Below are 13,726 nucleotides of genomic sequence, written 5' to 3' on the forward strand. Positions count from 1 at the left end.
TCTCTCTCCTTTCCTCCAGCAGATCCCTCCGTCCAGGGCTCAGCTTCACTCCTCCACTCACTCTCCAGCATCCAGCTCCTCTACATCTTCTGCAAAGAGAAAACATAAACCCGGACTTTAACTCTCTCTGTATCCTTTCACACTGTCTTTACACCTGTCTGTTTGCCGTCCCTGTTTCCTTTCTTGTCTTCCCCCAGAGAGGAAAAGTGGAGAGGTGGGCAGTTTATTTGGTAATCTCCTCCAACTGCAGATCTAAATAAAGATGGTCTTCAAATTCCATTACATGTCAGATAGTCTGCTGCAGTGGAAGGATTATAAATGTGATTTAAGCACAGCACAATAGTGAGAGAGAGGAAAGAAGACAAATCTTGTTTGGTGACAAGGTTTCCTTGTTCAGTATTCCAGTGCCTCAGAAATGCTAAGATAATTTTCTGGCTGGTGCAATTCAACATACTAACACTGAATCGAAGTGAGTGGCAGAGATTGCCAATAGGCAAATTTGCAATTCATTTAGTCCAGGTGCATCATAGGCTGAATCAATAAGCCTCTCCCAGCATATCATTATTGGCATAAGTATTATAATTACTTATGTTATAACATTTTTCTTAATATGAGGGTAATATGATATGTAATACAACCCCTATTGAAGAGAGGGAAAATAAGATCATCATAAATGCATCTTTTTTTTAAATCAATTCCAAGTGGATATTCCGATATCGACCCACCACTGCCCTGTGTTTTTCTCATGCATATCAACCAATCATTTTCTGCATTCATCTGGAAAAAATATAGAAATATATCAACATATTTCACAGTGCCCCTGTCCAAAGAAAACAATATGGATTTGTATTTCTTTGCAAACAATTTTAATAAAAAGCTATTGATCAGCGATCGAGTGGCTAGCCCGTGGGCCGGGTACACAGACCCCAGTGAGTCTGGATCATTATGTCCTCAACTGTTGGGCTCATTCACACAAATTTGGTCAATAATGGTCTGGCACGCTTCAGGCTCCATTACCGCAAAGACTCCACACTATTCTCAGCTCTGACTGAGGGCCCTGTTCATTTAAAAGCGCCAGAGTATGACTTCCTAGGTAGCACAGAAATAACATTGCTTTTATGCAACAAGAGAGCATGTTCTGATTGTTGAGTTTAATTTGGTTTCAATGATAATATGATTACAATGAAACATACCTGGCATTATGAATGCATTTCTTACACTGGATTAACGGGATTCACTGTTTAGCATTTTTGACTGAACAGGGCCCTTGTCTCAGGCCCCAAAAATGAGTTAAATAGGTGACTACATAGAGCCACAACCTTTCACTAGTCTATCAGGCCTATGGCAATACCTCAGCATACCACAGAGACAAAACTCAATCAATCCACAAAACAGACACAAGGTAAACTGAATGTACATCCCTATTCTGAAAGAATGGCCTCCGATTTAATATATCCTAGACTGTGATGGTGTGCACACACAAACACACACCCGCGCGCACACATGCACACACACACAGACACACACACAGAGTCAAACAAACACACACAGACGTTTGAGTATGTATCAAAGCCCTGGCGCACCGAGACAGTTTTAATTATCAGGTACCGTCCTTATGCTATGATTTGAATTTTAGCAAAATGTGGTAATGATATTCAAAAAGCCTGCTGGCAATTCCAGCTCTTTCTCTCTCGCCTTTTATTTTCTTTCAGTGAAAATGTGAATACTTCAGTTTATAGGCTTATTTAATGGCAAGTCACTATGTAAAATCTTTATTCTAGTGAACATGTCTTTCGCTGGAGAAATGGCAATAAAGGTTTGGAGGGGATCAATTCAGAATGTATTAGTCTGCACTACAGAGGCCGCCTTTAATAATAAAAGAATTGATCCATTAAAGTGAACCTTAGTCTGTACCAAAACAGGCGAGGTTAGTCCACTCTTCACTCTTAACTCGTGCCTATAGCCTATGTGGAGAATCGCTATATTTTACCGAGAGACCGAATTAATGACAGCTTATTGGATATGAAGAACACTCATTACTTCACTAAAATATACTATAGTCCGTATCTTTCAATGGATAACTTTAAGTTGATGCTTAAGAAAGAGAAAAACAAAGGGATAGCATGCAGAACTAACTTTAAAATAAATGAATGCTCTGTTTTAAGTACATCTAAAAGACATCTCTCACCAGTGCAGCTATTTACAAGACATTAGGAAAATGAAGTTGGAAATAAAATATTTGATTGATGTGTTAGCCTACAAAGTATAGTTCATATTTCTATAATGGCTTTGTGATTATTTTGTTATATATTATTTAAAAAGACAAAATAACACTTCCAAGCTTCTTTCCTTAGTCAGTAGTGCTGCTGAAGATAAGTGGATACATACTATAACACTACTGTATCACTGGGCATGGCAAACCTACCGTAGCCTACTGGTTAGATGACTGTAATCAACCGTATGGGGTGAAGGATACATCACAATAACACTCCACAGTGTCTAAAACAAGCACACTTCACTAATCAAGTGGACTTTCTACATCCACACCCTGCGTTTTCTCACCTTATCACATGGGAACCTCTTGATTATTAAATTGTCTTGATATTGTTAGATATTACACTGAACAAAAATATAAATGCATCAATTTAAAGATTTTGAGTTACAGTTCATATAAGGAAATCAGTCAATTGAAATGAATTCATTAGGACCTAATCTACAGATTTCACACAATTGGGAATACAGATACGCATCTGTTGGACACAGAAACGTAAAAGAAAAAAGTTGGGGCAAGGATCAGAAAACCAGTCAGTATCTGGTGTGATCACCATTTACATTATGCAGTGTGACACATCTCCTTCGCATAGAGTTGATCAGGCTGTTGATTGTGGCCTGTGGAATGTTGTCCAGCTCCTCTTCAATGGCTGTGGAAGTTACTGGATATTGGCGGGAACTGGAACAGGCTGTCATACAAGTCGATCCAGAGCATCCCAAACATGCTCAATGGGTGGCATGTCTGGTGAGTATGAGGGACATTTTCAGTTTCCAGGAATTGTGTACAGATCCTTGCGAGATGGGGCCGTGTCTTATCGTGCTGAAACATGAGGTGATGGCGGCTGGATGAATGGCACAACAATGGGCCTCAGGATCTCGCCACAGTATCTCTGTGCATTCAAATGCCATTGGTAAAATGCAATTATGTTCATTGTTCGTAGCTTATTCCTGCCAATACCATAACCCCATCATCATCATGGGGCACTCCGTTCACAATTTTGACATCAGCAAACTGCTTGTCCACATGTCTCCATGCACGCTGTCTGTCATGTGCCCGATACAGTTGAAACCAGGATTCATCCATGAAGAGCACACTTCTCCAGCGTACCAGTGGACATCGAAGGTGAGCATTTGCCCACTGAATTCGGTTACCACACCAAACTGCAGTCAGGTCAAGACCCTGGTGAGGACGACAAGCATGCAGATGAGCTTCCCTGAGATGGTTTTTGACAGTTTGAGAAGAAATTATTCGGTTGTGCAAACCTACAGTTTCATCAGCTGTCTGGGTAGCTGGTCTCAGACGATCCCGCAGGTGAAGAAGCCAGATGTGGAGGTCCTGGGCTAGCGAGGTTGCATGTAGTCTGCGGTTGTGAGGCTGGTTAGATAATCAAACATGCAACCTCGCTAGGTCCTGGGCTAGCGAGGTTGCATGTAGTCTGCCAAATAATCAAAAACAACTTTGGAGGCTGCTTATAGTAGAGAAATGAACATTAAACTCTCTGCAAACAGCTCTGGTGGATATTCCTGTAGTCAGCATGCCAATTGCACGCTCCCCCAAAACCTGAAACATCTATGGCATTGTTTTGTGTGACAAAAAACTGCAAAGAGTGGCCTTTTATTATCCCCAGCACAAGGTGCACCTGTGTAATGATCATGCTGTTTAATTTTCTTGATATTCCACACTTGTCAGGTGGATGGACTATCTTGGCAAAGGAGAAATGCTCACTAACAGGGATATAAACAGACAAATAAGCTTATTTTTTATTAAATGTTTTTGTAATTGTACGGCCTTTTCTCCCCAATTTCGCTGCAACTCCCCAATGGGCTCGGGAGAGGCAAAGGTCGAGTCATGCTTCTTCCAAAACATGACCCGCCAAGCTTCACTTCTTAACATCTTGACACCCCCTCGCTTAACCCGGAAGTCGTTTAACCCCCCACAAGTGCCTTAGACCGCTGCGCCACTCAGGAGGCCAGAAATAAGCTTTTTGAAATGCTTTCATGAAGGACAGGCTTGAATTGTGAGGATGACCACACAATTTATTTTCATAATAAGACAGATCTATTGGTTTTCTACACAAAGTTGCAAAGGAAATGTTGATCTATTTAATTAACACAAGAGACCAGCAAAATGGATTAAAAAAAGTGTTGCGGTATATCAGCAACAGTGTTATCTAGTGGTCAAAACCTGGTGCTTTCACACTACTTTATGGTAAATAATGAAAGCAACATCAATGACAAATGTATCTGAACAGGGGGAAAAAAACATCACCATATTCACAGGGAATACATGACAAAGAATGAAGAAGAAATACTCCAAGCCACAGCTTCATACTACTTGTCAAACATAGAGAACTAATACTGTTCACTTGTTGTTGTGGTGGGATTGGTATGGGATATGGGAGGTACGTGGGTGGCTTTTGAATACGTTTTGGATTCCTCAATTCTTACTCATTGGTAGGAAAAAGTTTGTTGGGCACTATATTCATTGAATATTATCTGAATCCTATAAATTAAAATGACCAATTTGGGCGCAATCAATTTCTCTGAGATAAAAAACAATTTTAACAAAAACTCCAATCTTACCTGTCTCTAACTACAGAAACAATTTCAGAACAATCTGAGATGCTGGGTGTCGAAATCCTCTTTTATTGTGCTTTCTGAAGTGGAACGACCCCCCTACTGTTATTTAGGTAGGTTCCCTGCTGCAACTCAACACTGGTGATATCGATCTGTTCCTAAGCCTTCGCCAGGCTCCTAGGGATAACCCCCTCCCAGACAGGCAGACCTCCCTAGCCCACAAGACATTCAGGGAGTAAAGTCAATTATACACAACCTGCTTGGTCTCCCCGTGGGGGAAAGGAACCCACACTTTCTAATCCGATCAATTCATGTCAGACAGCTGGCTGGATTCAGCCCTATCTCTGAGCCCTGTAATCCAGGCTAAGACTTCACACTCTGCGCCGCTCCAACTCAGATCACCACACATCCGTGATACAGCAAATTAGAGTAAACACACCCACACTAACAGATATATATGTGCATAGTCAAACAAACACACAAACAAAACCATAAAAGTACTCAGTTCCTAAACTTCATGGTGAATGCCACGATATAGGCTAGAACAAACAAAAGCATGAAACCACATAAAGTATTTATAATTATTTATCAAGAAGCTTGCCAGATAAGAAATTAAACAGCAGTTTTAAAAATGGCCATGTCATTTGATGTCAGATAATCAGAGCTCATATTATAGTCCTTGGCAGCCCTCCTTCCTGCAGCACATTACATCTGACTCTTTGGCTCAGAGTTGGGTCCTGAGAGCAGTTTAGTGCTACTCAACACATTTCTCAGACTGTTGCCCAGTCCTGTCAGTGCTCACAGTGAATCAAGAGGTTTGAAGATGAAGATGGAGCTGCAGTGTATAGCAGCCGTCTTAAAAGCTCCTGAACAATTTTGCTATTTTTTGAGGGGGGTTTTAAAGCTTATCTAATATAAATGTGTGCATAATGCCTCCGCCATCATTTCCTATGCCCGAAAACAGCTTCTGGACATCAGAACAGCGATCATGAACCTCGATTTGGATGAACATGTCTACCTCAACAAGTTGGCACCTCTGGAGATTCTGCTTAACACGGACCAGGCCCTATTCCCTGTGACTCTAAAGAGGAAGAGGCAGTGAAAAAGAGGCAGGCGAGGCGGCATCCTGACGAGACTACATCGACGAACAAACAGACCGCCATCAGATTCTGTTCTGTTGGCGAACGTGCAGTCACTGGAGAACAAACGGATGAGCTCTGTTCAAGACATCCTATCAACGGACCTGAAAAACTGTAATATCCGAGGACATGAATATACATCTCGCTGGTTTTTCTATGCATTGTCAACACCAGACAGCAGCCTCGGGTAAGACGAAGGGAGAATGGGTGTGTCTCTTTGTTAACAGCAGCTGGTGCGCAATCTCTATTGTTAACGAAGTCTCAAGTTTTTGCTGGACTGAGTTGGATTACCAATCATGATAAGCTGCAGACCATAATATTTACCAAGAGAGTTTACTGTCTATTTACCACCACAAACCGATGCTGGCTCTAAGACCGCACTCAACAAGATATAAGCAAACAAGAAAATGCACATTCAGATGCAGCGTTTCTCGTGGCTGATGATTTTAATGCAGGAAAACTGAGATCTGTTTTACCCTTATTTTACCAGCATGTGACCTGTGCAACTAAAGGCGACAACATTTTAGATCACCTTTACTCCACCCACAGAAACACATACAAGGCCCTCCCTCGCCCTCCCGTTGGCAAATCAGACCATAACTTTATCCTCCTGCTTCCTACAAGCAAAAACTAAAAACAGGAAGTACCAGTGACACACTCAATACAGAAATAGTCTGATTAAGCAGATGCTAAACTGCAGGATGGTTTCGCTAGCACAGACTCAAAATATTACTGGGATTCATCCGATAACATTGAGGTTTACCACATCAGTCACCGGCTTCATTAATAAGTGCATCAACGACATCGTCACCAAAGTGACCGTTTCGCACACACCCCAACCAGAAGCCATGGGAAATAAAAACAGAATAACATTATTTATGTTAGTTTTCAGAATCTTTGCTATGAGACTCGAATATTAGCTCAGGTGCATCCTGTTTCCATTGATAATCCTTGAGATGTTTCCACCTGTGGTAAATTCAATTGATTGGACATGATAGGGAAAGGCACAGACCTGTCTATATAAGGTCCCACAGTTGACAGTGCATGTCAGAGCAAAAAACAAGCCTTGAGGTTGAAGGAATTGTCTGTAGAGCTCTGAGACAGGATTGTCTCAAGGCACAGATCTGGGAAAGGGTACATAAAAATGTTTGCAGTATTAAAGGTCCCCAAGAGCACAGTTGCCTCTGTCATTCTTAAATGGAAGAAGTTTGGAACCACCAAGACTCTTCCTAGAGCTGGCCGCCCGACCAAACCGAGCAATCGGGGATAAGGGCCTTGGTCTGAGAGGTGACCAAGAACCCCATGGTCACTGACAGAGCTCCAGAGTTCCTCTGTGGAGATGGGAGAACCTTCCAGAAGTACCACCATCTCTGCAGCACTCCAGCAATCAGGCCTTTATGGTAGAGTGGCCAGACGGAAGCCACTCCTTAGTAAAAGGCACATGACAGCCCGATTGGAATTTGCCAAAAGGCACTTAAAGGACTCTCAGACCATGAGAAACATGATTCTGGTCTGATGAAACCAAGATTGAAGTCTTTGGCCTGAATGCCAAGCGTCATATCTGGAGAAAACCTGGCACCATCCCTTCGATGAAGCATGGTGGTGGCAGCATCATGCTGTGGGGATGTTTTTCAGAGGCGGGGACTGGGAGACCTGTCAGGATCGAGGGAAAGATAAACAGAGAAAAGTACAGAGAGATCCTTGATGAAAACCTGCTCCAGAGCATTCAGGACCTCAGACTGGGGAAAAGGTTCACCTTCCAAACAGACAATGACCCTAAGCACACAGCCAGGACAACGCAAGAGTGGCTTTGGGACAAGTCCCTGAATGTCTTTGAGTGGCGCAGCCAGAGCCCGGACTTGAACCCGATCAAACATCTCTAGAGACCTGAAAATAGCTGTGCAGTGATGCTCCCCATCCAACCTGACAGAGCTTGAGAGGATCTGCAGAGAAGAATGGGAGAAACTCCCCAATTACAGGTGTGCAAGCTTGTAGCGTCATAGCCAAAAAAAGACTTGAGGCTGTAATCACTGTCAAAGGTGCTTCAGCAAAGTACTGAGTAAAGGGTCTGAGTATGTATGTAACTGTGATATTTCCGTTTTTATTTTATAAAAAAATATATATTTGTAATGATGGGGTATTGTGTGTAGAGTGATGAGGCTAAACAACCATTTAATCAATTTTAGAATAAGGCTGTAATGTAACAACATGTGGGAAAAGTCAAAGGGTCTGAATATCTTCCGAATACACTGTATATACAGCGCTTGAATTGTGCCGGAGCTATCCAGAGCGCCATACCGGCATTTCAAATGTTTGGGTAATTGCGTACCAGCTCCTCTATGAAACAAAGTAGCCTATCGCCGTCCCAGATTCACTCATAAGGCTAAAAAAGTTGAATCAATGCGGGATTTGCATTGTATAGCAATGGTGAGTGGGGATTCGTTTCCTGATTCCGCTTTGTTCAAATTTATTTGCCGCTCGTCTGTAAATCTGTGCGTGACATTAGGCTGTTCGAGATTGTGCAGATTGAAAATACACCAACCTGAATGCGCATGATGCGCCGTTCCAAGTTGTCAAATTAGGGTTTGTAAGATCATGAAAAGTAATGTAATTCATTAAGGCACACTTTTAAATATGACCAATCACTTAAAAATATACATATCAGCCATTATCGGAATGACCCTTCTTTGTGTGTTTCATGTTTGCCAGCCAGTAGGCCGTTGCCCGAGGAGAGAGACCGCGACAAATCAGCAGCATGTATAAAATAATGACAGACTAACTAGATAGCCAATACAAAACATACCTTTTAGAAGTTATCTCGCTAGTTAACTATAGCTAACTAAGCATTAATATCGTTGTCGTCTTTCCAACGCCTGTAAATCTAGCCGAAATAAATCTGCACCGTTGGAAAACTGGGATTCCCGTCTATTAAACAGTAGCAATGTAATTGTGACAACGTTAAAAATATAACTTGCTGTGCATAGATGTGCCCTGAAACATGAATATTTGAACCTTATACTATCACAGGATATGAACCAGATGCAGACACGGGAGGCGGATAGTACAGTTCTCAGATGATTTATTAGAAACACCGGGCAGGCAAAGGGCAGATTGAGGTTAGGCAGAGGTTCGTGATCAGATCAGAGTCAGGCAGGTACAGGACAGCAGGCAGGCTCGGGGTCAGGGCAGGCAGAGGTACATCATCTGGTCAGGCAGGTACAGGACAGCAGGCAGGCTCGGGGTCAGGGCAGGCAGAGGTACATAATCTGGTCAGGCAGGTACAGGACAGCAGGCAGGCTCGGGGTCAGGGCAGGCAGAGGTACATAATCTGGTCAGGCAGGTACAGGACAGCAGGCAGGCTCGGGGTCAGGGCAGGCAGAGGTACATAATCTGGTCAGGCAGGTACAGGACAGCAGGCAGGCTCGGTGTCAGGGCAGGCAGAGGTACATAATCTGGTCAGGCAGGTACAGGACAGCAGGCAGGCTCGGGGTCAGGGCAGGCAGAGGTACATCATCTGGTCAGGCAGGTACAGGACAGCAGGCAGGCTCGGGGTCAGGGCAGGCAGAGGTACATAATCTGGTCAGGGTTAGGCAGGTACAGGAGGCAGACTATTATAATAGTCATGGAAATTTGGTTAAAAGTCATGGGAATTGTTTTTGAACCCTTAACAGTGAATAATCAGAGGTCTCTATAGCATAATGTAATTTGTGAATTTCCGTTAACATAGTCTAATGGACCGACTTGGAAAAAGACAGCTCCAGCACTTCTTTCATCCCAATTCAAGCACTGCCTATATGTGTATATAGCCACCTCAATTACCTTGTACCCCTGCACATCGATTCGGTACTGGTACTCCCTGTATATAGCCATGTTATTTTTTTACTTTGCATTGTTATGTTATTCACTGTGTATTTATTCCTGGTGTCACTATTTCTATTTGTAAGTTAATTTTTTGCCTTTAACTCTGCATTGTTGAAAAAGGACCCGTAAGTAAGCATTTCACTGTTAGTCTTCACCTGTTTTTTACAAAGAATGTGGGAAATAACATTTGATTTTGATTCGATTTTTTTTTTTAAACAAGCGCTGCGTTTTTGTGTCTGTCTTGTTTGTCTGTGTGAGTCTATTTAATGGGGCTAAATAAGACATCCGGACTGGGGCCAGACTCTGGCCCGCTGGGCTGGCCTGGTCAGTAGTGAGGCTGGGTCTGATTCCCTTCATTACTTCAAACCTTCATAGTGCACAGCCCTGCCTAATCTGGAACTAATCTGGTGTGGGACCACTCACATCCAGTCTCTTTTTTTCAAAGGTAAGGTACAAAAACACTTGATAGGTAACTCCTCATAGTCTTTGTTTTGTCTTTCATTATGTCTATCATATATTCACTCTTGAAAATAACAGGCGCACACTGCAAATATTTTGTAACTCTGACTATAATGATGTAAATTAAAAAAATGTCTAGCGTGCATGTCTGAAGAGCCATTCGAGCAGAACAGATCTTGGCTCCAATAATAGAATAAAGACCTGGGTAACGGGCAGGGGGGTCCCATAATATAATATATACCTTCAATTATTTCTAAACAGCTGACATAGAATGGCAACACACATTTAATATGTGAGATAGAAGTGTAAATGAAGTATAAATCTGTGGTAAGTGGTAACATAAAATATAGGTCATATCAGCAATCCCACCAGCATTCAAAAGATAGCTAAAATAGTGTAACCTAAATGCAACCTACATCTTTAACAACAAAAACTATATTTACCGCTATGTCATTATTATTTTACTATTTAGTCGTTATGTCCATTTCAGCTCTTGCATAACAATATGTCCTATATATTGTCATTCAGATGAATGCGGAACACACAGAGAGAGAGAAGTGCGTTGGACCAGACACCCCTGCTCATATCTTGTCTCAAAGGGATCTGTACGAACGAGCGAGAGAGAGAGAGAGCGAGGGAGAGAGGAAAAGAGAGAGAGGAGGAGGAGGAAAAAACACTGGGTGCAGGACCCACACGCTGTAGTTCCAGCCAATTGCATTTCAGAGAAGTGACCATGGCTAGCGATAAACAAAGCACAATAGATCATTTCTCTCAGAGCTGGAGCCCAGCGCTGGAGGCTGCGGAAGGAAGGACAGAGAGAGGGAAAGAGAGAGAGAGAGAGCACAATCTATGCACCGGCTTGGGCTATTCTCCAACACTCAATTCTTTAAGCCTTTTTTCTTTTTGAATGCTATTAAGCCAGCCGTGTTGCATGACTGCTGCACTTTGCACATGAAGAGAGACAGAGAGGGAGAGAGAGAAGGAGAATATCACTCACCCGTTTCACTGAGACAGGAGCCGTGCAGCCATTTGAGCGCGATGTCAAAACACACAAGCCCAGATAGTCCTCCACACAGATGTGTAAACAGCACCAGTAAGGTCTTTCTTTGTTTTGTTTTTTTTCCGGGCTGGGTAGGTCTCTCCGTTTGCTGCTGCCTGCCGGGTTTTACAGCTTTGAAGCAGGTGGATGACAAAACATCAATCTCTCCAGGCACATTGTGGAGCATGCACGGTTGACACGCTCCTCTCACAAACCCATATATAATCACAAACTGTAATACAGTCATCCTGGCTGGAGGGATAAATATTTGCTTAAAGGGAGCTAAGCCTCAAACCTGCATATAGGAGCACGGCAATGTGGTGGCTTTTGTAGTAATCATGATTTGATTGGATTTGAATAGGAATTGTAATGACATATTTGGCATTCGGGAGAGGGGATTCATGCCACATGTTGTGACAATGCGTATGTAAATTGAAACAGAGACAAATGTCTTATTGGATTTCATAATGTATGGAATATGAATGATACTGGCAGAATAATTACATGACAGTGTGATTGTTTTGTTGTCTTATGGTCAAGGTAATCTAGACTAAAAATAGATGTAGATGTAATGTCAATACCTACCTCAAAGGAGAACACATTATCTGAGGTTGGCAATGTCACCTGTAGAATAGAATAGAACAGAATAAACGGAGAATCCTTTCACAAAATGATCAGCAATACTTTTATTTCTTAACATATCCCTGTCCCTTACATATAGTCTTTATAATGAATAAAAACGGAATACCCACTGTAAATACCTCCACACATTTTGCTTAGCCTACATTTCAACACATTGACTAGGCCTATGCCTTCCAGAGACCCTTCAGCTACTGCTTTGATACGTTCTTCAACCATGAAATGCCATTCTTTATACTGTACATCAAAAGGTGTCCATTACCTGTGGGCTATTCATATAAAAGGACCAGTTAGCTGAACATCCTAGAAGTGAGGTTGAGCCTATTTCCATGATTTAATCATGTATTTAATTTGAGGCCAAGCTAATACAGGGTTATGTCTAGTCAGCAACATTCATGAACTATTCAATATTTTGTAAACAGGCTACAGCAATAATTTACATGGAGAATGGCAATTTATAATGTGTAATAACTTATAACCCTTTTTCTTAATCAATTAACTTTTTCCGTGAAAGTTGCATAAATACTTAAAATAATAGAAGCTTACCCGAAACACTGCTTAGTTGGCCCTAGCTAATAAAGTTTTGTAATTCAAACCAAAGCCTGTGTGACGTATGTTACGCTTTTTTAATTATTTTTTTTGCGGGAAAAACAGTTAGCTGGCTAGCTACTCAACCAAAAAGAACGTATCGGTTTGTGTACAAAGGCAATACTTGTATTTCTGAAATACCTTTTTCTCAAACGCACTCTTAGTTAATGTGCAAGTGGCACGAACGTGAGTACTATATGCAGCTGACAACTTAAGGTGTTTACATGCTACCATGGTCAGCTAACCATATTGTTACGTTAGCCCAGCACCACACAGCTGACTTCGAACTGTCAAGAATGGAGAGTTTACTTGTCAAAGAGAGTCCGCTGTTGTTACCACTCAACAAGGAGAAAACGGTCTATGATGGATTTATCACGGTTCAGGTGTTGTATCTTTGATATAATTTGGAACGTTCTTGGCTGTGTAGTAGTCGCGCGCATGCATCGATTCTTGGACAGTCAGCTGTTTATTTAGAAGTTGCCAGAATAATATTTATGGTTTGAACAAGATCTGATGGCCTACTTTATCTACTGTTGTTACTATTTTATTTTAGGAGAGAGACTTCAGAATAAGAATACTGCTTCCACCAGATCATCAACTTAAACTGGCTAAGTAACGTTACAAGTCCCCTGTATTCTATTTGCGTGTGTGTGTCAGAGAAAGACAGACACAAGGAATTGTCTGTCAATTCGTCTGTCTGTTTGTCCATCTGTTTCTTGCTCTCTCTACACGCACACAGACTTATGCAGAGGAATGGTGGCCTCAAACTTAATGATACATGTTGCTTGCCCTCTTTCATACCCCAAATTAATTATATTTCACTCTAGTCCCCTGGATCAAATGGAATCAATGATTTACTAAATATCATTCTGCATTGCAGGCTTCACTGCTGCTGGCAGTTGAAACAGCTATTGTGTGGATATGAGCATATAGTAAAACAGGTAAGAAAAAAACAAAGCAATCCACACCCACACTTGAATAACTCTAATCAATTGAGAGGCCAATTTATTTCAGATGAAGATATTTTCAAGGATAGGTAGACTGGACTGCTTAGTGAACTGTATGTTCACTTATGCATTCCATCACTTGCTGTGTTTCATTCGCTTGTTGAAAAAATAACATTTTCCACTGCATAATTAACATTGCCTTGGAA

At 41.8% G+C, this 13,726-nt stretch overlaps 1 protein-coding gene and 1 long non-coding RNA gene across 3 annotated transcripts in view; one reads left to right on the plus strand and one right to left on the minus strand.

The window, feature by feature from the left end:
* Positions 1-12,562, minus strand: LOC115193792 (uncharacterized). The gene is made up of 4 exons (XR_003878237.1): positions 12,532-12,562; positions 11,932-11,970; positions 11,305-11,478; positions 1-89 (listed from the first exon to the last, which is right to left on the minus strand). It is a non-coding gene; the product is annotated as an uncharacterized LOC115193792 (long non-coding RNA).
* Positions 12,546-13,726, plus strand: part of fancl (FA complementation group L) — a 14,576-nt gene continuing 13,395 nt past the window's right edge. Inside the window, exons 1-3 of one of the 2 annotated variants that reach the window (XM_029752789.1) lie at positions 12,546-12,956; positions 13,127-13,185; positions 13,454-13,514. In XM_029752789.1, coding sequence (XP_029608649.1) covers positions 12,798-12,956; positions 13,127-13,185; positions 13,454-13,514 — 279 coding nt within the window. In that variant the 5' untranslated portion in view covers positions 12,546-12,797. The remainder of the gene's footprint in view (positions 12,957-13,126; positions 13,186-13,453; positions 13,515-13,726) is intronic. The other variant, XM_029752787.1, reaches the window with a different exon arrangement.

Source organism: Salmo trutta, chromosome 5 (genome assembly GCF_901001165.1).
Source record: "Salmo trutta chromosome 5, fSalTru1.1, whole genome shotgun sequence".
Classification (NCBI taxonomy): domain Eukaryota; kingdom Metazoa; phylum Chordata; class Actinopteri; order Salmoniformes; family Salmonidae; genus Salmo; species Salmo trutta.